Source organism: Martes martes (assembly GCF_963455335.1).
Source record: "Martes martes genome assembly, chromosome: 12".
Lineage (NCBI taxonomy): Eukaryota > Metazoa > Chordata > Mammalia > Carnivora > Mustelidae > Martes > Martes martes.
In genome coordinates, this window is record NC_137900.1 from 83,628,869 (window position 1) to 83,652,703 (window position 23,835).

The window sequence follows — 23,835 nt, forward strand, 5'->3', positions numbered from 1 at the left end:
ACTTCAAGGACTGCTTCCATTTTATACCCTCAAGAATATCATCTAGTGGACTCTGCTTACATTATGAGAAACTTAATTAAGTTGCTTTATTTTAATCTTTCATGAGTATTCAAGGTATAAAATAGAAAAATACACAGCTTTCAGCATAAAATCTGTCTCCTTGAAATAAGGACAGAAAGTAGAAAGGATATCACAGCATAATTTATAGTTTTGGAGGAGAAAATGGAATCTGTAGGAGTTCTTCAGTTGTAAGTACTGACAATAACATTGATAAGGCCTCATTAATTTGCCCAGAGGGGATTAAAATGACTCACTTATAAAACATTTTTAAAACACGGTGGATTTTTTCTTCTTAGAACATCTTTAAGAACTCTGACAAGAGAAGAAACTGTATAACCTTAGCAAATTTTAAGCAAATAGGTAAAAATTCTTTTAAGTTTTAGAATGCTTATCTCTTAAGGCAAATATCACCACTGAAAATGGAGACTAGAACTGGCCTTCACCTTGAGGGAGGCAACATAGCGTCATTACTGACACAAGGAACTGGCTTAGCGAAGTTATTTTTAACAGAAAGCAGAGAGTTTCGTGTCAGCCTGGCATGTCCGAATTATCACACATTCCAATGGGCACGATCAGAACAAATGAGATTTCTTGAAATTCCCATGTTCAGAAAGTGAAAGGTGAACATTTGAGAATGAAGGTTTTAATAACCTATTTCTTGCTTCCCTCAGCATATTAAAAAAAGCAATAAATCTGAAGATCGCAGATTTAAGATGTCAGTGCCCAGCTTCTTGGTTCTTGTTTAGAAGGATAGAGAGAAGAATTAAATAAGAAATAAAGGAGCTTGATGGGATGCCTGGGTGGCTCAGTCGGTTAAGCGGCTGCCTTCGGCTCAGGTCATGATCCCAGCATCCTGGGATCGAGTCCCACATCGGGCTCCTTGCTCTGCAGGGAGCCTGCTTCTCCCTCTGCCTCTACCTGTCACTCTGCCTGCCTGTACTCTCTCTATCTCTCTGACAAATAAATAAATAAAATGTTTAAAAAAAAAAAAAAAAGAAATAAAGGAGCTTGAAAAGCACTAATAAACTCTGCTCTGATGTGAACTCTTCAATATTAAAGAAAACTCACTGAGGACCCTCTTCTGAGCTTCCTAAGAAATAAGTATGAACCCAGAAAATTCTAGATGTTTCCTTTTAGTACCCTCCAAATTAGAATTTTTGAGTTATAAACACTGGAGCTAAACACCAAATATACAAAACAAAAACTTCAACTGTTTTTGAAGCTTTTTCCTTTTCTTTGACAACAGTTTATTATCATACTAGACTGAAATCCTTCATAACCAACTATAATATAGCACCTTACACCAAGTAGATGAAGCCTCCTGACCGTTGTGGTACTTTCTACACTTTAATGACCTTGTGACAGGGGAAGGTTCTCTTTTAGAAACCCCTCAGCAGGTTAGACAGACTCACACAGCATGGACAGGAGGGCTATGAGTATAAGTGTGGCTTGAACGCTCCAGAAAAGTTTTGTGAAAATCCATGTCCAGGGGCACCTGGGGGGCTCAGTCGGTTAAGTGTCTGACTCTTGATTTCGGCTCAGGTCACAATCTCAGGATCGGGAAATCCAGCCCCGCCTCGGGCTCCACGCTGGGCGTGGTGCCCACTTGCAATTCTCTCTCTCCCTCTCCCTCTGCCCCTCCCTCTCCCTCTCTGCTGAAAACAGCCAACTCCAGAGACACCCTGCAATCCAACAGCTACTTTTCCCAGACAGTTCTGACCCACAGGCTCTGGCCAACTCACCCTCATCCTCTGCCTAAATGCCTGTCTCCAGGAGGCCCCAGTGTAGACCTCCGACGATCCACTTACCACCAAAACCTTTGTTCCGCCCCCATATCTAGGCTGTGTTCCCACCCCACCGCTCCCTCCACCCCACATGGAAGCTGCTGCCATCCTGGCTCCTGGTGGTGGCTCAGAGACAAAAGTGGGGAGTGTCATCGGCTCTCAGGGAGAAGCTGGCGAGAGTAGCTAGGTTTCTAGCTGACCCAGAGCACATGCCCCCGGAGCAAATATGTGAAAAGAGAGGTCATTGGCAGGCTCTGCCGCCTTCTCTCCGCTACTGCAGCACCTGACCCCTTCCCATGACCCTGGCCCTAGGCTCTGGGACACACTCTGACCTGAGCCGCAAGCTCTAGGTCTAATCATCAGCCACCCTGGAGATTGGGAACAAGGCAGTCATTGACCCTGACTTTGTACTCCAATTAGATAAGGAGGATTTCAACTGTCTTTCTGAGGCTTTCTGATTGCTTTGCCCTGGAATTTGGTAACCTGTCTTTTGTTCCTGGTGCCTGAGTAGCGGCCTCAGCAATGGCTTTGCTTTGTTCCCTCCTGTGTTCCTCCCTGTTCCACCCAAGACGACCCAGCATGGGTAGGGTCCTCCTACTTAGGACCTGAGCCCTGTGCCTGCCCTCCCGCTGCCTACTTACAGGTTCTTTTGAGGCTCACCGCCTACCTGGGGTTCTCAACCGGTCTGTCTCCAGATGTCCCTACGGTGGCAGGTCTCCTCTCAACTGGGAAAATGCCCTAACTCAGCTTGGAGCTTCCCACTCCAGGAACTTGCCTCCCACCACTCCTGGGCCTGGGTTCTTCTCTCTGCTACCCCGGAGTCTCCAGGCCTGATGGGTCTCCAGCCCTGTGAAGCTAGGCGAGAGGGTAACAGTCTGATCCTGGGGCTTACCACGCAGACCTGTTTAACCCAATTTGAAACAAAAACAAATAGAAAACAAAATCTGAGCTATGTCGAGAGTACTATTCAATCCAAACACCAGTGACAACAATGATTTTCGGCAAAAGCACAATCCAACCACCCAATGACGAATAACCACTTCCGGACCCATTCTCTTCTCTCCGTTCCCAGTGCCGCTGAGGAGTTCACCTTTTGCCTGGATCCTGCAGCGTCCTCTCAGCTCTCCCTCTGTCTCCTGCCTCCGCCCTTCCACCCACCTCCAACACATCCCTCTGGCGGGCCTTTCGAAAATGCAAGCTGGCCCATGTCGCTCTCTGGCCTAACAATGTCTCAGTGGCTCCCACGACCTTCAGACTATAAGGATGCTATCCACAGGTCCCTGCTTATCTCCCTTCCGTGGCCCCTCTCACACCTGACCCTTTGTCACCATCACGGGCCACTTGCCCTTCGCCGAATGAGCAGTAAACATCCTAGGTCTTTGCGCCAACTCTGCTCCCACATTTTGGAGGGAGGTCAGGCCCATCTAGCCCTGGAGGCTCAGTTCACATGTTCTCCTGGGTGTCCCACCCTGTTTGTCCCCCAGGCAGATCTGGGTTGGGTCGTGTGTTCTCATTCCAAGCCCCTAGGGCACCCCAGATTTCCTCTGTCTGGCACTTATTTTGTATCTGACTTCTCTCCCTACATGCCTCTCTCCTTGTCTGTGTACCCTCCACGCAGCACAGAGTGCTTGACCGCACGCAAGCTGTCCGGGACCTTCCTGGCGGGGGCGCTCTCCCTCTCTACCAGAATGTCCCCTCCCCACCCCTGCCATGGGCCGCCACACATCTCAGACCCTGAAAGTCAGCAAAAAACTGTGGCTTGGGAGCTGAGAATTGACAGTTTGGGACTTTCCTAAAGCAAAGACGTATCCAAATCAGATTATTTTTATAGAAAGTCTTAATTCATCATGTTAAGACATAATAACCCATCTTGGAGGATCTCATCATAGAAAAGTGGCTAAAATCTAATGTGCTGACACAAACAAAATAACTCGCTTCCATACGCATGTCCAGAAGTTTTCAGTTTCTTCAGCATGGGCTGCATTTAGAGCTGCCTGCCACATCCAGGCGAACTTACTAGCATAGGCGACGCGCTGCTAGGATAAGGGGATACAGGAGAGACAGAAGATAAGCCTGGACCCAAACTAGAGCCAAAGGACAGGCCCTTCTGGAATCAGGTCATAGCAAAGAATTGCTGTCTTCCATAGGGAGAGGATGGAACCACACTGCCTCTCTGCCTAGAGGTTCGAGAGCCTGCTTTGTCATTAGAACTAATTAATTGCTGTTGGTAAAGTGGAAAATTATATGTTCCAGTCACTGGCATGTGGGATGTGGGCTCGAGCGAACTTGCTTCTTTGGCATGAATATTCTTATATCATTTTTGATGATGAAACTAGTCCTTTAATGAAACTAGTCCTTTGAGGGTGTTTTTCTCTAATTTGTGTTCCAAAAGGAGAGCCATAGCTATGACTTCTTTTTACTCACAGTCATGAGATGAGGCACAAGCAAAGAGGGGAAAATGTAAATGAAGCCTCATTCGAGGATTCATGTCTTGGGAACTCTGTCCTCATTGAAAGAACTGTTCTCTTTCAAATTACGTTCCCCGGTATCCCAGTAAGTCCTTCGAGGGACATCAAAAAGTCACCTTTTATGAGCAACAAGACAGAAAACAATAGTTATCCCCTTGAACTGTGTGGACAAGAACCCGGGCTACCAGAATCCTTCTTGCTCTCCAACAGAACCCTCCCTCTTCTCTAACTGGGTTAATTTTCTAGCTCTGTTCCCCCGGAAACCAATAAAGGTAGAAAAGTTAGCCGTGTTACCAGATGACAAAGCATATGGTGGAAATGATCCCTGATGGGCAAATTGCATAAATACCTGGTAGGAAGCCATAGCCCCAGGCTTGCCTGATGTAAGGATGCTCGTAACTCAGCAGGACCCTGCTGGGGGCCCTGGAAGCTATGCTTTGGAGAAGCGACGTGAGATAAAGCTCTTGAGGGGTAGCTAAGCCAAGACAGACCCACGTCCACCAACATAGGTCTTGTCTCCCTACACTTCCGAGCTTTTGCTTGAGGGGTGAGTCTAGCCTCTGGCACCCGTGCAAAGACATCGCTGGAGAGAAATGCCTGACCTGACTGGCTGGCAGGCCATGTTTCCTGCCCTTTGTCCTTATAAGTGAATCTGAGCCAAGTGAGGCCCATGAGAGTCTGAACACTTAATTGAACCTCCCCCCTCCCCACCACCACCGGCAAGTGGACATGGCGTAACTCGCCAGTGTTTCGTGTACAGCTACTGGGTTTTCTGAGACTTGTTTTCTTAAGGACATGGCACAGAATGCCAAAGAAAGAGAGTAAATTCTTTTTTAGGTAAACTCTATGCATACCATGGGGCTCAAACTCCTGACCCCGAGATCAAGAGTCACATGCTCTCCCAGCTGAGCCCAAAGGCACCCTAGAAAAAGGGTAAACGGAATCTCTATTTAAAAATAAGCATAAATGATATCACGCAAGGAGAAAACACCTTGTATTTAGGCAACCACACTCTGACTGCAACCGTATAAAAGCAATACAAAAATATGGTTAAGTTTTGGGAGGAAATACAGAAATATTCACATTGTTGTTTGTTAAATGAGGAATGGGATTCAGGGTGACACCCTCTTTAAAAAACTTATTCACTATCATATTATAATATGGTTTGTGCATATTATGTTAACATTTCTGAATATAAGAGAGAGACCCTCTGGCTGTCATTGCCACCCGCACTGGGCCAAATGTTTCTACCTCTCCAAGCACACCCACTCACCTCAATCACCCTCCTCACGGAGCCATTAAAAATAATGAATAGCAAACCATAGCAGAAGAGGGTGGCAGAGATTAAAAATAAAATGGAAAGGCATATGGGGAGGCTGGCAATGGAGGGAGGAGGTGTTTTAAAGTGTTGGCTCTGACACCTTCATGGAACTAGTCTCCCTACAGGAAAGCCTCACGGGGATAAAGTCCCGAGGCCAAAGGTAGGCACTGTCTCAGCCTGTCATTCTCAACACGGAGACTGGTGTATCTGGTTTTAAAAATGGTACCTCCAGTGATGATACGTAAAGAAAGCAGAAGCTGCTAACCTCATTTTTGTGGCATATTCCTAGAATTTCAGCACTTCTGTTCCTGGCAAATAATTTATGCGAAGTGGTCTATTTTTTTTTTTTTCATTTTGAGAACATAGTCTCCTCATTACGCCTTCATAGTATAACACAGAAGGTGAAGATCATGTTCTTCCACTGGTGAAATTAGTCCAGGAAAGCCTGTCTTTTTATTTTTGAACCTCCAGTCCTTAACCTGTTGGTGGGTCAAATCCTGATGACCTCTGCGTTAGCTTCCCTCCCAAGGTCAGGGCGCCGCAGTGGTAAAGGCAGCAAGTCCCAATTAAGAGTCCTTGAGTCTGAGCTCAAAATGCCACCTTATTTTTGTAGAAGCGGGTGCCCTCACACAGCCTAGAAACATTTTTCGATGCCAACAATAACAGCAGATACCTGGAAACTTGTTCACTTGGCCGGAGAATATGTCATTGTCGTGAAATGAAACTCCATGCCAGTAGATGTCACAAGGCAAGCGTCGGCCAAATGGGAACTAGAAGACAGAGGGGAAAAAACTGTGACGATTAAACAAGAACTAGAGGAGCAACTATCATCCTGGGTGTCTGTTACGTACACATTCCCCGTGACCTGGTGCATATCACATGACGTAATGCTCATAATAAGCATGTGATGTAGATGAAAGCCTTTCTCATTTTATAGGTGAAGAAACCATCTCAGGCAGGTTAAAGAACTTGCTCAAGGTCACAACCTGGGAGGGGCGGCATTCTGACTCTGTGTGGCAGGCACCATACTCATGGCTTCACACCTATCCTTTCATTTTAATCCTCCTAACTACCCTAGAAAAAACTGTTCCCATTTTACTGGGGAGAAAATTGGGGATGAAAAAGGTATCTAATATGCCCAAAGTAACACAGAGCTGGTAAGGAGAGGAATCGGGATTTGAACCCAGGTCTATCTGAACCCCGAGCCATACTTCTCTTTCTCTAAAAACTGCAACTCCCAAGTCAGTCCCCCCCAAAATGAGCTCACGCTCTCTCACTCACGCTTTCTCATTCTCTCTTCCCTGCTCCCCGAAACACACACGTTCCATGAAGGGAGGCTGCATCCCCAGTGCTCCCTGGCATTCAAGAAAGGCTTTTTGGATAAATAAATGAACGAACTGGGAATGGTAATCAGACTCAAGGTGAGATAACCAGATTCTCTCTTCGAGGAATCTGGAAATCTGAGATGCCAGGCAGCCTCTGCTGGCCCTTGATCTGGAAGTGATAAAAAGCCAGAGCCAGGCCGATGTGCTTGGCTGTGAGCACAGAGAAGCAAAGGCAGCCTGGCTGATGAGAGAGAAGGAAGGAGCAGGTGCAGAGAGGAAAGTGACGGTGAGACCATGGGGCCCTGGTGACAGACTGAGTGACTTTAGTTCCTAGGGCTTCTAGATCCTAGGTCCAAACCCTCCTGAGCCTCGAGGCCCCTCCTGTCCTTAGATCCTGTAAGGCAGCCTTATATTCTTAGAATATAGCCCCTCTTTGCACACACTATAGGGTTTCCTTATTAGCAGCCAGAAAAATCCCTCTGTGAGACAGAAAGCCCTGCTCTATCCACTACATCCTGCTGCCTCTCAAAGTTATCAGCAAGTTCTACATTTACAGAATTCCTTTTTTTAAATCAATAAGTCAGAGGACCCTTGTTAAAGGAAAAAAGTGAGGACGTGTCAGCTCATATTTGGAACGTGCTTGTTAGAAGTCCAGATGAAGAGAGATGCCAACGCACCAAACGCAATCACTTGACTTTCCCATCCTAAGACTACAGCTAATCAGGATTTTTGTCTGCTCCAAGTTGAGAGAGCTTAAGTTCCAATGGAAAAGCATAGCATTACTAATGAAATGGTGGTGACTTGATGCTTTCCAACTATTCTAAATTAAAATGAAGGCAAAGAGACTAAGCCCTTTAAATCATTCACATTATTTCAAAGCTGTGCCAAAGTAAGGCATATGTTACACACTCTATTAGCATGAACAACTTTCATCTATAATTTATAGCATTTCACTTGTTTTCTTTGCATCCAATGGACTGAAGTTATTAATTCAGTAGTCATAAATACAAAGAGATACAGCATATGTTACTTTCTTCCAGCTGCTAAGTGCTAACAGAGGGAAGGGAAAAATAACTTCACCAGGGAAGTTTCTCTAAAAAGCACACGATCCAAGCAAAGTTTACTAAGATTTAAGTGACCGTGCTGCCTGTAATGTGGGACCAACACCTGCTCCATGTCCACAGATAACCAATGACTCCTTATCACATTTACGGTTACCCTTCAACCCTTGCCAACCTCATGAGTCCCAAATTCACACTTCATTCAGCAGTGCCTTCAGCTCATTCGGTTTGGGGAAACTGTGGGTTTTTAAAATCCATTCATTCTATAATTGCTACGTGCTACGTGCTAGACACCGTGCTAGGTGCTGAGAACACAGAGAAACACAATTTTAAATAGGTCCCAGGACTTCAAAATCCCTCCTCTTTTTAAGATCTTTTAAAAAACTGCTTAAACATCATACTCAATGGTGAAAGACTGAAAACTTTTCCTTGAAGATCAAGAATGAGATAAGGATGCCCACTTTCACCACTTTTATTCAACAGAGTATTGTAAGAGCAAAAGGAAAGAAAATGAAATGAAGTATCCAAATTGGAAAGGAAGAAGTAAAATTATCTGTTTGCAGATGACATGATCTTATATGTAGAAAACCATAAAGGTTACACACACATATACACATACAGTTAGAAATAATAAATGAATTCAGAAAAATTATAGGATACAAAATCAATACACAAAAATCAGTTTTTCTATATACTAACCATGAATGATCCAAAAAGGAAATTAAGAAAACAATTACATTTATAATAACATCAAAAAGAATAAAATACTTAGGAATTAGCTTAAACAAGGAGACAAAAGACTATATGCCAAAAACTATAAAATGTTGCTGAAAGAAATTAAAGAAGACATGCATAAGAAGAAAGATATCCCATGTTCATGGATTAGAAGACTTTATATTGTTAAGATGTCAATACTACACAAAGCAATGTACAGATTCAATGAAATCCCTATCAAAATCCAAATGACTTCTTTTTCTTACAGAAATATAAAAATCTATCATAAAATTCATGTGGAATCTCAAGGGACCCCAAATAACCAAAATAATCTTGAGAAGGAAGAAAATGTTGGAGATATCATGCTTCCTGATGCCAACTTACAATAAAGCTAAGGTATCGAAACAGTGCATAAAACAACGATGAGATACAATGAGATACCACTATACAACTACTAGAATGGCCAAAATCCAGAACACTAACAACACAAAATGTTGGCAAGGATATGGAGGAACAAGAACTCTCACTCATTGCTGATGGAAATACAAAATGGTATACCTTCTTTGGAAGACAATTCTTAAAAAGTAAACATACTTTTACCATGTGATCCAGTAATTGTATTCCTTGGTATTTACCCAAATGTGTTGAAAACCTATGCCCAGAAAAAAAATCTACACATGAATATTTATAGCAGTTTTATTAATAATTGCCAAAACTTGGAAACAACCAAGATGTCTCTCAGTAGGTAAATGGATAGATAAACTGTGGTGTACCCAGATAATGGAATATTATTCAGTGCTAAAAAAAAAAAAAAAAGAAAGAAAGAAAAGAGCTATTAAGCCAAGAAAAGACATGGAGGGATCTTAAATGCATATTTCTAAATGAATGAAGTCCATTTGAAAAAGCTACATACTGTGTGATTCCAACTATATGACATTCTGGAAAAGGCAAATCTACAGAACCAGTTAAAAGATCAGTGGTTACCATGGATTAGGAGTAAGGGGAGGGATGAATAGGGGAAGCACAGAGGATTTTCAGGGTAGTGACACCACTCTATACAATACCGCAACAGTGGATACATATCATTTATTCATCTGTCCAAGCCCACAGAAGGTACACTACCAAGAATAAGTTTTAATATAAATCATGGACTTCGAGTAATGATGTGTCAATATATGTTCATCAACTGCAACAAATGTACCATTCTGGCAGGCGATTCTGATAGCGGGGGAGGCTATGCATATGTAGGGTCAGTGACCATATGTGAAATCTCTGTTCCTTCTGCTCAATTTTGTAGTGAACCAAAAATAGTTCTAATAAAAAAAATAGATTAATAAAAATCAGGATGTTACTGGCATAAATACAGACAGACTTATGGGATAGGATACAGAACCCAGAATTAAACCCTGACATATACGGTCAAATTGTTTTTGACAAGGATGACAAGACTATTTGGTGGGGAAGGATATTCTGTTCAACAATTGCTGCTAGGAAAACTGGATATCCACATGCAAAAAGAATGAAGTTGGACTCTTACCTTTCACCATATATAAATATTAACTCAAAATAAGTAAAAGACCCAATCATAAGGGCTAAAATTATAAAGCTCTTAGTAGAAAATACAGGGAATAAGCTTTATGATATTTAATTTGGCAATGATTTCTTGATATGACAAGAAATATTTGAAAATCATGTATCTGATAAGGGATTAATATTCAGAATATATTTTAAAACTTTCATAATAAGCTTTATGATATTTAATTTGGCAATGATTTCTTGATATGACAAGAAAATATTTGAAAATCATGTATCTGATAAGGGATTAATATTCAGAATATATTTTAAAACTTTCACAACTCAAGAACAACAAAAACAATTTAAAAATGGGCAAAGAAAGGACTTGAATAGACATTTCTCCAAAGAAGACATACAGATGGCTAATAAGCACATGAAAAGATGCTCAACAACACTAATCACTAGGAAAATGCAAATCAAAACCACAATGAGATACAACTTCACACTCATTAGGATGGCTAGCTTAAAAAATAATAAAAAGGAAATAAGTGTTGATGAGGATGTAGAGAAATTGGAACCCTCAGGCACTGGGAATGTAAAAAGCTGCTGTGGAAAATAAAATTGTCACATGATCCAGTAATTCTACTTCTGAGTATTTACCCAAAAGAACTGAAACCGGGGACTCAAACAGATACTGATACACAAATGTTAAGCATTATTCACAACAGCCAAAGGTGGAAACAGTCCAAGTGTCCATTAACTGTCCACCAACAGACAAAATGTGGTATATCCATACACTGTGAGATTACTCAGCCTGGAACAACATAGATGAGACCCTGAAGACATTATGCCAAGTGAAATAAATCAGACACGGAATATTGTATGGTTCCACTTCTGTGAGGTAGCTAGAGTAGTCAAATTCACAGAGATGCAAAGTAGAACAGTGGTTTCCAGGGGCTGGGAAGAGGGGGGAATGGGGTGTTGTTTAATGGGTACTGAATTTCAGTTTGGGGAGATGGAAAATGTTCTGGAGATCGATGATGCCGATAGTTGCGCAACAAGGTCAATGTATTTAATGCTACTAAATTGTACGCTAAGAAACTGTCTGCTTACCCCTGGGGAGTAAGGGGCCATTCCTGGCTCTACTCTGAGCTCTCTATAGTCTGGAATGCTATGTGGCTTTTCATGGGGCAGCTGAAAATTGACAATGTTTCTCAGACTCCCCCACTCCCCATCTTTCTAAGGTCAGCACCATCTTCCCAGTTATCTAGATTCTAAATTCTAAAAGGAGTCATCTTTCCTTTTCTCTTCTTCAAACTCTTTTGGAAAAAGGACTAGTCTTGGGGTCAGAAGACCTGAGAGTTCTAGACTTGTTCCATCACTTACTATGAGGTCTCAAGCAACCAAAATCTCTGTGTCCTCCGTTGACTGAGATGAGAAAACATGTCAAGGCGCAACAGGAACCAAACAAGATAATAGAAATGAAAATGCTTTGTACATTCCACAATACAAATCTGAGTTGATCGTTGATTTATTTACTCATTAAGCGTTAAGAATCTAGTGCGTGGGGCAGTGTCTCAGGTGGCAAGGACAAAGGGGAACATGTCTGCTTCCATGGAGCATACAGTCCATGGGGGAGAAAGAGTTGACTCAAATAGTCACTCCCAACGTATCCCCACAAACTATGGTAAGGGCTGTGAAATGAGGTCCAGAGAGCAATGAGGACACAGGGAGAGCCCATCACATCTGGGAAGTCGGAGAAGTCTGCTCCGAGTAGGGGGACCACATGTTCCTTAGCCCAGGACAGCTCCCCTTTACACCTGGTGTCCTGGTGCTAATATTAATACAGGGTTGGTTTTTTTTTTTTCCACTTTCAAATGTACCCCAGTTTGAGCAGCAAACTGAGTGGTCACCCTGCTCCTGAGAAAAGGCTATTTGAGCTGAGATTGGAAAGAAGAAGAGGCAGATGAGGAAGGAAGAATATTCTAAGCAGAGAACAAATATGTAAAAGCCCAGAGGTCAGACTGACCATGATGCACTGGAAAGCCTGAAGGCAGGTCAAGGTGGCTGGGGGTACAGAGGAGCAGAGGAAAGTAGTGTGACATGTGGCTGAAGACCTAAAACAGAAGCCGATGGTATAGGGCTGCCCCCAGCTGGATAGCAGAAACACAAGGTCGTGTGGAGAGCAGACGAAGACGGACCAGACAGACAGAGAGCATGAGCCATAAAAGGCCAGCGGGGAGAGTGTTTCAAGACAAAGAGAACAGTGAACAGTGTGAATGTGGCTGACAGGTCAAGTAGGTTGAAAACTAACAACTGCCCGCTGGCTATGATGACATGGAGAGCTTCAGGACCACGTCAGCCCACAGGGATCACCTTTCTGGTCCCTTCAGCACCTACTATGCTTATCACAACACACTGTTGTGTACTTCATGTGCAACCCGTATCTCCCTCAGAACGCCAGGGATTTCTAGGACCTGGAACAATTTGACATACTTGTCTCGGGTCTCTGAGAATGACTAACCAGGTGTCCAATTCGTCCTAGGCCCATAGGAAAATTAGAGCCATAATCCTGAGAATCACCCATAACTCCCTTCCCTCCCCAATATCTAACTGGTCAGCAAGTCTTCCGGCTTACCTCCTAATTTATGTTTACATTTCTTCTCTCTACTTTAATGCCCAGTGCCGCTGTCAAACTTTGAGGCTTCCTCTCTCGCCTGGATGAGACGTTTGTTAGTCACACATGAACGACAGTAACTAGCATACCCTCCCCCCCACATACTACCATCTTTGCCACAAAGAAAGATTCTCCCTCAGCGTATACACCTGTGTGGACCCAAAATCCTTTTCCTTCTTACCTAGAAGGACTAAAACAAACTTGCCAGGCTCCTGCAAGAACTGAAACCATTAAATGTCCTTTGAGCATATTTGTGCTTAAGGAATTGAGTTCCGGGTCCCCCTTCTAATAAATAGCCCAAAGAGCAAGTTCAAACCCCCTGAGGGATTTTACAAAATGAAATTTCACAGTGAATGCTGATGAAAGCACAATTCACATTTCTGTGCTTTGTGAATGATTTTCTTCATAAAGCTTCTTCATGAAAGAAAATCTTTCAAGTGATTGGGCATAAAAGTGGCAAATAAGCTTTGATACGGGCAAGTGTATGTGTAATGTATCTACAGGGGGAAATGACCCAAATTACTGCTTTAAAACGAGAGGCCCAAAGCGCTGTGGGGAAATCCAAGGAAGGGGTAGAAGCCAGACCAGCTCACTTGGGCTAGGAAGAGCCCGGCTCCAGCCTCAACCCGCCACACCCCACCCAGAGACTTTGACACGCTGCTGACCTTGCCCCTCTCCAGCTCACCTACGGTCGAGTTAAACAACAGCTGTAAAGCCCATCTGCCTCCCTGGGCTGTCATGCGGACTGAGGTAGTGCCTGAGAAAGCACTTTGTAAAAAGCAAATTGCTGTTATGTAGGATAGCCTATTATTTTTAATGCCCAAGGAAATCACCTCAACGAGTAACTTCAATTAAAAAAGATGCCAACCAAATATCAAGCACCATTAGGACAGCTCTTGAATAAGAACACCGCAGTGTACCTGCACTTGGGAAACCCTAGCTGACGCCCCCGGGCAGAGCTAATGGATTTGTCTCCAGTGTCCCCTCTGTATTCGGTCGATGCCTACAGTACAAGCATTGCCTTGCAGGGTATTAATGCGTACATGCCTGCCTCCCCATCAGACAGAAGGCTTCAGGGTAGATACACTTGATTCTCTCCACCGTCTCCCAGGCCTACCATCTGTGGTAGGCAGCCTCTAAGATAGTCTCCAATTATCCCTGCCTCCTGGAATTCGGGTCCTTGTGTAGTCTTCTCCCACAACTGGCACAGGCTTGGTCCGTGGAACCAAAAGCTACAGAAGAAGAAGGGATGGGATGTCGAGACTGTGGCTTCTGTCTTGGGGGAACTGTGTGTGTGTGTGTGTGTGTGTGTGTGTGTGTGTGTGTGCACGCGCGCGCATCTGGCTGGCTGGCTGGCTCCCATCTCTCTCTCTCTCATGATCATCACTCACTATGGAGAGTGCCTAGGGAGAGGGAAGAAATCAAAGCCTCCCGCCGAAAGCCATGGGAATGAACTCGGAAGTGGATCCTACCGCCCCGATCGAGTCTTCAGAGGCTGTGGCCCTGTGAGAGACCCTGAGCCAAAACCGCAGCTAAGCCACTCCCAGAGTCCCCATCCTTAGGAAGTGTGAGAGTAGTAAATGTGTGATGTTTTCACTGCTAAGCTTTGGAGAAATCTATTACACAGTAGTAGATAATGAATACACCATTCTGGGTTTATAACAGGGCCTTAGAGAATGAAAGCATCCTAAAAATGAAGGAATTTAAGATTAATATATCCTTAAAAGAAATTCAATAATTATTATTTATTCAGTACTTAAATGCAAGCCAGATATCCTACATATATGCCTCCATTTTGCACATGGAAAAAAAATACAATTCTGTTGCGGGTAAGTTGCAAACCCAGAATTTGAAGTCATGTTGATCTATCTCCAAAGACTGTGCTCTTTCGGCTCCACTAAGCTGAATGGATGGAGAGATGGATTAATCTGTGGGGGAAAAAATGAGCATGTGTATCTATGCAAAAAAAGAGCTGTGGTTAACACTTCAAGGAAGAGCATAGCCCAGAAAAAGCCCAGAGAAGACCAGTTAAGACAAGAAAAGGACTGAGCAATCACCCTTCAAGGATGGACTGAAAACATAGCACTCTTTTCTTTAATCAGGAAAGCAAGCAGACAAAGAAAATACTGGTGGAGATCCATCAAACGCTGAAGGGTGTGACCAGATAGAAAATGGCTCCATCTGCCAAATCTGAGCATATCAGAAGAAGATGAGTCCCCTCTTTGAAGCCTGAGAGAGGCAGGCTAGCTCACTCCTCTCTTGTTCACATCTCAGCTAATGGCATCACTATCCTCCCAGACAGGTGAGAAGCACCAACCACCCAACTGAGGGGCCACAGGGAGATTCTGGGGTCCCACCTACCTGTGCAAAATAGGCTAACAAGAAAAGGCCTCCCCATGCAGGGGAGGGACTGGCCAGCTTCCTGACCACAGCATCTCTGGATGGGGTGGGGTGGGGTGGGGTGGGGGAGTCCATACATAGGGCAACCCCAAGCCTATTTCTTCAGCAGGAACAATAATGACAATGTGATTTGGGTTATTAGATGAATTAATAATGCATCTAAGCCACCTAGCCCTGTGCCTGGCACATGATGCGAAATATACAGTAGATGTTCAAAAAATGCTGCTTTCTTTCTTCTCTCCATGTTTTCCCAACACCCTTCACCCCATACTGACTGGTAAAATACTACTCAAAGGAGATGGTGGAGGGGGTGTTTTCTAGGGCCAGTCCAAGGTTAAAAGGTGCACAGGGTATATCCAAGGTATTTGAACCCATATAGGTCTTCCTGGATATGCATCTAACCTCTGGGGAAAGCCTATACTCACACCAAAATTCCTTGACCTGACTTCCAGAACCTGGGTTCAAATCTCAATCCCTCCAGCTTCTAAGGCTTTTGGTTTTAACATCTGAGAAAGAGGGCTAGCAAAGCCTCCATCACAGAGGCTATCGGGAAGACTGAAAACAACTATGTAAGTGAAAAGATGTCTGTGACTAGTCTGGCACATAGAAGGAGCTAAGTTAGTCCTATAACAGTGACCATGGGCATCCTGGATTGTTCTTCACCTAATTGAGTCCCATGGTGAGAGAGGCAGAGAGGAAAAGTCCCCAGACATCTCCCCCTGTAGAGAAAGCAGAGGTTGGCCCTCAACAAATCCACCTCTTCTAAAACAGTAGTGAATCAAGCACGGCTCCGGGGATTCCAGAGCTGGCCTGGGTCAAGGCAGATGCATTATCTGTGTGATGGTCCGGCAGGAACAACTGTTTCTGCTAAACGGGAGGAACGTTGAACTGAGGAGGGGCTATTTGAGCTGGGTGTGAAATAGGTGTTTGCCAGGCACAGATGAGGAGAAAGGAAAATCAGGTGGAGGGTGGAGTGCACGCAAGGCAGGGATTCTGGAGAGCACAAGAAGTCCCATGTGCCTACAGCCCAAGATGAGTAGGGGAGGTAAAGCTGGATGGATCTCATTGATCCAGACAGGTCATGAAGGGCTCACAGGGCAAGCGGACAGGCTTGAACTTGATTCTGCAGGCAGAGGAGAGCCAAGGGAAGTGCTCCAGCAGGCCTATGCCAGATCTGGCTGGAATGGAGAATGGAAGGGAGGTAGAATGGAACTAAGGGCAGCCAGACACATGAGGAATCCGGCCAAGGCTAGGAGAGTGGGGACAGGGTGGAGTAGCAATGGGGCAAGGAGAGAAAGGGTGCGTTGCAAGTCGGGGTGAGGGAAGGCACAGAGGTGTAAGAGCACATCGCCAGTTTCATGGGTAAGAACAGCTTTCACAGCCAGTGCACTTTAAAGAAGCCCCTTCTTTCACGCCCATGGGCTGACAGTCCTCTCTCACCTCCTCCAGATTCCTAGTTGTTGGAGACTGAATGGAGAGGATCCCACAGGGATAACTAGCACTCTGAGGAGCCTTCCAATTTAATAAAGTTGCCGTCTGGCTCCAGTGGGTTTCCCAAGAAGACAACAATTACTCATCCTCTAATAGAGCCAATAAATATAGCAAAAGGATAAGTAATTAACAACCTTTGCTGGAAAGTAGCAATTCTTGTGATCTATGAAGTTTCCTTTTCCTGTTCACTTCTTGGTTATTGCAAATATGATACTCTGGGTAAGCGTGCCATTTGTCGTTCACTGAGTTAATCACCAAAGTACATTGTAATTTTTTTAATTAAATCCATTCATTATAATTGACTCATATGAATTAGAGCTGGAAGAGCTGCAGTGAGGCCCCCATCCACCTTGCTTCTGCTTCTGATCACAAGACTTCTAATGAGATCAGAATGGTTACCAAACAATTGAACTATAGAAAAAAGGCCCATGCTAGCAGGAGGAGAAGAGAACCTTGCCCCTCTCATAATTTCAATGCCCCATAGCAATCTCCTCCAGTTATTTATTCTGGTATCTAATTTCCCACTCGTAAGGAATCTTTATTAGTAGTAATTATACTAGCCAAGAGAAAAAGAAAAACTTCACAAACTTCTAAAGTGACTTACCTCTTGGCTTGCAGTTTTAATTAAAATTTCAGTTTATTTGGTGAATCGCTCTGAAAAGATCAGATACCAATTTAGCACTATGTTCTTTTTCCACTTTCCAGTTCACAAGGGTGACACAAACAACAAGATACCCACATTAAGTGACTCTTACTCCATTCCACTGTAACTCAGCCTATGAAAAAGGGTTGCAGTATCAATTATAAATTATAAATTAACTCTAGTATGTTCTGCAAAATTATTGACGTGGTTCGGGGCAGGCTGCCCCAAAATGCACCACTCTGGTGTATTATTTTGAATTAAAGTTACACTAGAAACACATGATGCAAAAAGGATGCTCTGACCGTCCTTTGTCTCCCTGAGAGCAGAAAATAAATCTCCCACGTGAAAGGTGCCCTCTCTATACCCAGAGGAAAGGAGAAATTCTTATCACCAGCAAGAGAGAATTTGGAACCTCATAGACTATGTAAACAAACCTTGTTACTTCCTCTCTAACTTACTACCTCAAGCTCAAACTTCTTTGTCTTGTCAGTTCCTCACAAATTTATTGTTTCCTTGTTAAAAAAGTATAAAAGCTAGCTGTTTGGTTGCTTCTTTGGGTCTCATTCTTCAGGGCCCCGGTCCGTACAAAATCAATGTAAATTTGTTCACCCCTATTAATCTCTCTCTTGTTGCTGGGGGTGTCTCAGCCAATGACCGAGAAGGGTAGAGAGAAATTTCTTTTTTCTCCCCTATACTATGAACAGCTCTCTGCTCCCTCACTATGGGTAAATGATTTCAATTCAACATTAGTCTTCAAATTACCTCAAAGACTTCCACACCAAAACTTTAGGTGTGTTTATTAACTGAAATGGAAGCAAAGCAAATCAGGTTTTATTCCCAACCGGGATTATCAAACGACTTTGGCCAAAGTCACGCCCAACACCTCTTCCGTCAGCTCATCCCCAGTTAACCAGGTACCCAGGCCCTTTCAGGACTGTCCACAGTGGCAACTGCACCAGGAAGCCAGTCAAATGCACCATGGTTTAGCTGGAACATCAATGCATTCACTCAACACGCAAGCACGTTGTGTCTTTGAGCCAGGCGTTATGCTCAGAGAATGCTGAGAGGTTCCACGTATGGGTCAAAGTGTCCATGGTGGGAGACAAAAGCTGGAGAGATAAAAACAGGAGGAAGATGAATGAAAGAGTCCTTACCTCCAAAGAGCTCACAGCACAGCAGCTGAGTTAGACACACAGACAGAGCACTGGATGCCTGTAGCCACCATCCTATCAAGCATCTACTATATACCTGCCCCCGAGCTGAGCTCTTTACCCACATGGTGACATTTAATCTCTACATAGCTTCCGAATGGCCATCATACTCCCATTGCACAGAAGATGCAACCAAGGCTCAGAGGGGTAGGTGACATTTGAGCTGACTCTTGAAGGACAGAGAGGTTGCCAAGGCTACAGAGGAAAGAGGTCACTGGGAGGAAGCAAAAGCCTGTACAAAGGCCAAGCAAGAGCCTGGAGACCCGGTCCTCCTCTGCCTAAGGTCATTAACTGTCTGAGCTGCCTTGGGCATTATTGGATCTCTTTGGGGCCTGTTTCCCCATTTGTCACATGCAGGATACCTCCTATTCTGCAAGTCTATGAGGGCCTGTTCTTCTTTTCCAACAACTGGTTGATTTGTTTTGACCCCAAAGCACCCAATGCTATCTTAATAATGACACCAAGGGACAAAGAAGTGGTTTCCCAGAGCACTTATTAGATAAAGGACAGGCTCTTCCACCCTGAATTCATTTGCTTCTCTAATCCGTGAAGCCACCTGTAACCTCCCAGAGACATCTCACTGCCATGACGGCCTTAAGCCAGCCCACCACATATTGTTAAGAAGAATCAGTACTATTGGGCCAATAACTTCTATAATAATAAAATTGTGACTATGATTTATTGAATCTATATTATGTGCTGCGTACTTGCGACTTTACATGAGCTGCTTCAATTCACCCTCACAACAACACTATCAAATAGATAGAGATATTGTCATCCACTTCACAGATGAAGAAACTGAGACTCAGAGCAATTAGATAACTTAGTCTTTAGTAGTGTGTCCAGTAAGTGGTGGAGCAAGGAACAGAATCCAGCCCCATTAAGTCCTCAGTTCCCAGAGAACTAAGTCTAGGAGAAATGAATAAGGTCCCTATAACAACCGTAGAATTTCAGTGACGCACACCATACCAAGGTTGGTGTGTGTTGGACAGGACAGAGGCGGCCCCAGAGGAAGGGAGTTGCCCCCACCTGGGAGCTCTCCAGAGTGCTGAACTGCCTCTGCCCAAGTACTCTGACTCAGAGCACCGACATCTGTCTGTCCTAACCTTCACCTTCTGATTTCAATGCCCATTAGGGCTGCTAACAGAATAGAATGAATGGAAATGGAGTACATCTGGGAGAGAAACAGTTGACTTTTAGAAGTACTGAGCTGGAGGGGACAACAGGACCTTTTACTGGAACTATCCCACAAGGCATTAGAAATATAAGAATGAGAGAAAAGTCAAAGCAAGAGGTAAAAATATGGGAGTCACAGAGGAGAGAACTAAAGAAAGGGTGAGTGTATTTTTGGAATGCTTACTGAGAAAGGGAAGGAAAGGGCCAGTGTCAGAGGCCCATAGCAGTCCTAGACAGTGGGTACCAGGAACAAATAACTGAACTCTCCAACCCCAATATTGCACTGAAAGGTGTTCAGAGAACACAGAATTTAGTCCCTGGTAGCTTTGAACCTGTGAAAAAATAACCATCACCACTCCTCAACCTCCCCCAAAAAAGAGAAAGAAATTATAGTCCTCAAAGGAAAAATAGAAATTAGCTTGCCATAGGTGACATGATTCAAGTTACTGAAGGTCATACTCACTCTTACTTCAAGTAAAATGGCTCCTTATAAATTTGAGAAAGACCCTGAGCCTTTGGCCTTTCAAACCATAGAGCCTAAAGACTTTCATGTCGGGATATTTATAAACATATCTCTCACCCTGCTGGTAACAGAGGTATTAGAAAGTCACAATAATTATCTGGCTCCATCCCCACCTCTACCCTCCTACACACCTTACATAGGAATAGTTATACTCTTGTACCAAGTTAGTCTTTTATGCAGGTAAACATGACATGGATCAACTCAGTTAAGCACCAGGGATTCGGAGAAAAAGGTGCAATTCCTGTCTTTAGGATGTGAACTTGTAAATAAATCACTCATGCAACATGGCAAACGCTCTAGCAGATGAGAGCCAAAGAGCTATGGAAGCACAGAGAAGGGTGTGGGTTCAAATTCTGGGAGAAGAGACATGGTTCACTAGAAACTTGAAAGATTAGCTGGAATTTGCCAAGCCCAGAAGGCATGAAGTTTTGTCTAGGCTGGAGGAGGCCCATGTGCAAAGGCAAGGACATACAAGGCAGCATGATTAGAAGTCTCTTCGGGGCAGGAAAAGCATCTCAGCCATTTCTGTATTCCAGGTGCCTCTGCCCAGTGTCTGAGAGGGAGTGGCAAGTCACAGATGCTGGAGGAATGAGTGACCTGCAGTTCAGTGCAGAGGAACAAGGCATGATGATGGGGTCTTGGAACAGAAGGGGAACTGAGTGGAACGAGAATCTCTTAAGCCTCAAAACAAATCCTGATGTGAAACTGCTCAGCCATACAGCAGACATGTGCCGGCCATGGCCCTCCATCTCCAGTCCAGGCTCTGATAACAACTCTGCAGGTGAACAAGGCAGCTGTGGGAAAGGAAATATACCCTCTCGATGTGGACCAGTTCGAGAGCAGTGGTCTAGTTCTCAGCTAGAACCCACCTGACTGCCAGGCTTTTGAAAGGAATTACCAGTAAAAACAATCCAAATGGGATGGGAGCAGAGATGAGAGTGTACGGGCCTCCTTATCAAATTTTTTGGGGTCTCCTTTTGTTTCTGATGTTGCACTATACTGTCAAGTTCCAAATCTTCTCATTATTCACAGCTCGGCACAGCCAACAGCTATAGCAAAAGCCACTGCTTCACTAGCTCCTTGAGGTGAGGGGCTGTTACTCCTCTACTAAGTATTTAAGCAACATCTTTTAATTTATATCATGAGCTCAGAACAAACTGATTGACGGCCTAGCTCAGTTGCCAATGGCAGCTGGTATTTCCCTGATAACCAGATAATGAGGCAAATAGCATGAAGTGTGTGTCACCCCGATCCGCTGACGCGGTTTATTAAGACAAAGCCAGCCCACTCACAGCTTTCAGTCGGCTTCCACCAAGTCCAGGTTCTGAAGCACTCTGGGACGAGTTTAAACACCTCTGTATTTTTGTGGTGTTATAAAACCGGTGCTTCCTGGGGTGCCTGGGTGGCTCAGTGGTTTAAGCCTCTGTCTTCAGCTCAGGTCATGATCTCAGGGTCCTAGGATCGAGCCCCGCATCGGGCTCTCTGCTCTGTGGAGAGCCTGCTTTCTCCTCTCTCTCTGCCTGCCTCTCTGCCTACTTCTGATTTCTGTCAAATAAATAGATGAAATCTTAAAAAAAAAAAAATCTGGTGCTTCCTGAAGAAACTGGGCCAGTAATGTTAGCTTTGGGAAAAAAAATCTGCATTCTATTATTATAACTAATGATTAGTAGAAAGACTATAGGATTAAGTAGCAGGGGACCAAGATTCTAGTCCATTAATGAACTCATCCACTCAACAAGCATTCATGAGTGCCTAGTATGTGCTAGCTATGGGCTAAATGCTGAGATAGAACAATCTGCTGAGTGTTTACTCTGCGCCCGGCACAGCTGTAAGCGCTTCACACGTATAAAATCACTCAGTGCTGCTAACAGCCCTAGAGGGCAGCAATATTATCATCTCCATCTTACAGAGGAGGAAATGGACACACAGAGAAGTAAAGTAACTTGCCTCAGTTGTCTGCTTGTTTTAGGAAGAGAGAGCGCCATGCACCCGCGCACATGAAAACAGGGGTGTGGGGTGTAGGGGAAGGTCAGAGGGAGAAAGAGAATCTAAAGCAGACTGCACGCTCAGCATGGAGCTGACGCAGGGCTCGATATCATGGCCTGAGCCAAAAGCAAAGTCAGGCACGTAACCGACTGAGCCACCCAGGCTCCCCAGTTGCCTCCCTTTTTAACTTCGTAAGTGGCAGAGCTAGGGCACAGACCCACCCAGTCTGACTCCAGAGATCAGATGAAGAAGCTCCAGCCTTACAGAAGCTCAGAGTTTCTTGGAGGGGCATACAGCTATGGGCACTTAATGGCTCTATCACCCAAGGAAAAGCTTTTAATCTCTGTATTCATTTTCCATTGCTGCATCCCCCCCAAAAAAACAAAAACAAAAACAAACAAACAACAACAACAACAAAAACACCACACACACACACACACACACACACACACACACACAAACCCAGTGGCTTCAGACAACAGCCACCTATGGGCTCACAGTTCTTTAGGTCAGAAGTCCATCACGGTATGCTGGTGCTCTGCTCAGATCATCACAAGGCTGAAATGCAGGTGTCAGTAGGGTTGCAACTCCTGTCTGGGCTCAGGGTCATCTTCCATTCACTGTATGGAAGAATTCCTCTCCTTGCAGCTATAGGACTGAGATCCTTATTTTCCTTAGAGCCACCAGCTGGGGACCATAATCAGCAACTTGAGGCTGCCACAGTCTCTTGCCATAGTGAGCCCCAAGGGCAGTTCACAAGACTGGATGTTGGCTTTCTTTCAAACTAGCTAAAGCACGGCTGTCTCACTTCTTCTGCAACTCAGCCAGAGAAAAATGCTCTGAAACGGCTCACCTGATTTGGTGAGGCCCACCCAAGGGAGTCTTTCTTTTGCTGTAATAAAATCACAGGAGTGACAGCTTATCAAATCCACAGGTCCCACCCTCACTCAAAGGGAGAGGATTATATATGGGTGAAGGCCCCACGGGGTCATCTTAGAATTCTGCTTACCACACTTTCTGAGTTTTCCCATTCCTGGTCTGAGGCTAGATTAGATGATGATGGTAATACCACATATATAGTGATTTACAGTTTAATAAAGACCTTTCCGTGTATATTATCTCACTGGAACCTTACAATCCAGAGAGTCAGGTGCTCTGGGAGAGAAGGTTAGCCTCACTGGCAGGAAAAAGAATCTAAGGGTTAGTGAATTTAATAACCTTTGGCTTGCCACACTTCAAGAGCAAAGACTTGAACTCAAGTCTTCTGATTCCAACACCTGAGATCCCTCGTGCAGTCATTGCTGCCACATAGACTGAAAGGACCAGACACATTCTGGTGCCACGGCCACAAATGAAGGGAAAAGAACATAGACTCTGGAGTATTCAAATCCAAGCTTACCCCTTATTAGTGATAGAGTCTTGGGCAAGTCACTTCCCTTGTCTGGGCATCATCATCTCTAAAATGGGAGGAGTCGGATCG

At 44.3% G+C, this 23,835-nt stretch overlaps 1 protein-coding gene across 1 annotated transcript in view; it reads right to left on the minus strand.

Annotated features, from left to right (window-relative positions):
• TTLL11 (tubulin tyrosine ligase like 11) overlaps positions 1-23,835 on the minus strand; it is a 223,716-nt gene that overhangs the window by 171,277 nt on the left and 28,604 nt on the right. Inside the window, exon 2 of the mRNA XM_080819651.1 lies at positions 6,307-6,403. Coding sequence (XP_080675777.1) covers positions 6,307-6,403 — 97 coding nt within the window. The remainder of the gene's footprint in view (positions 1-6,306; positions 6,404-23,835) is intronic.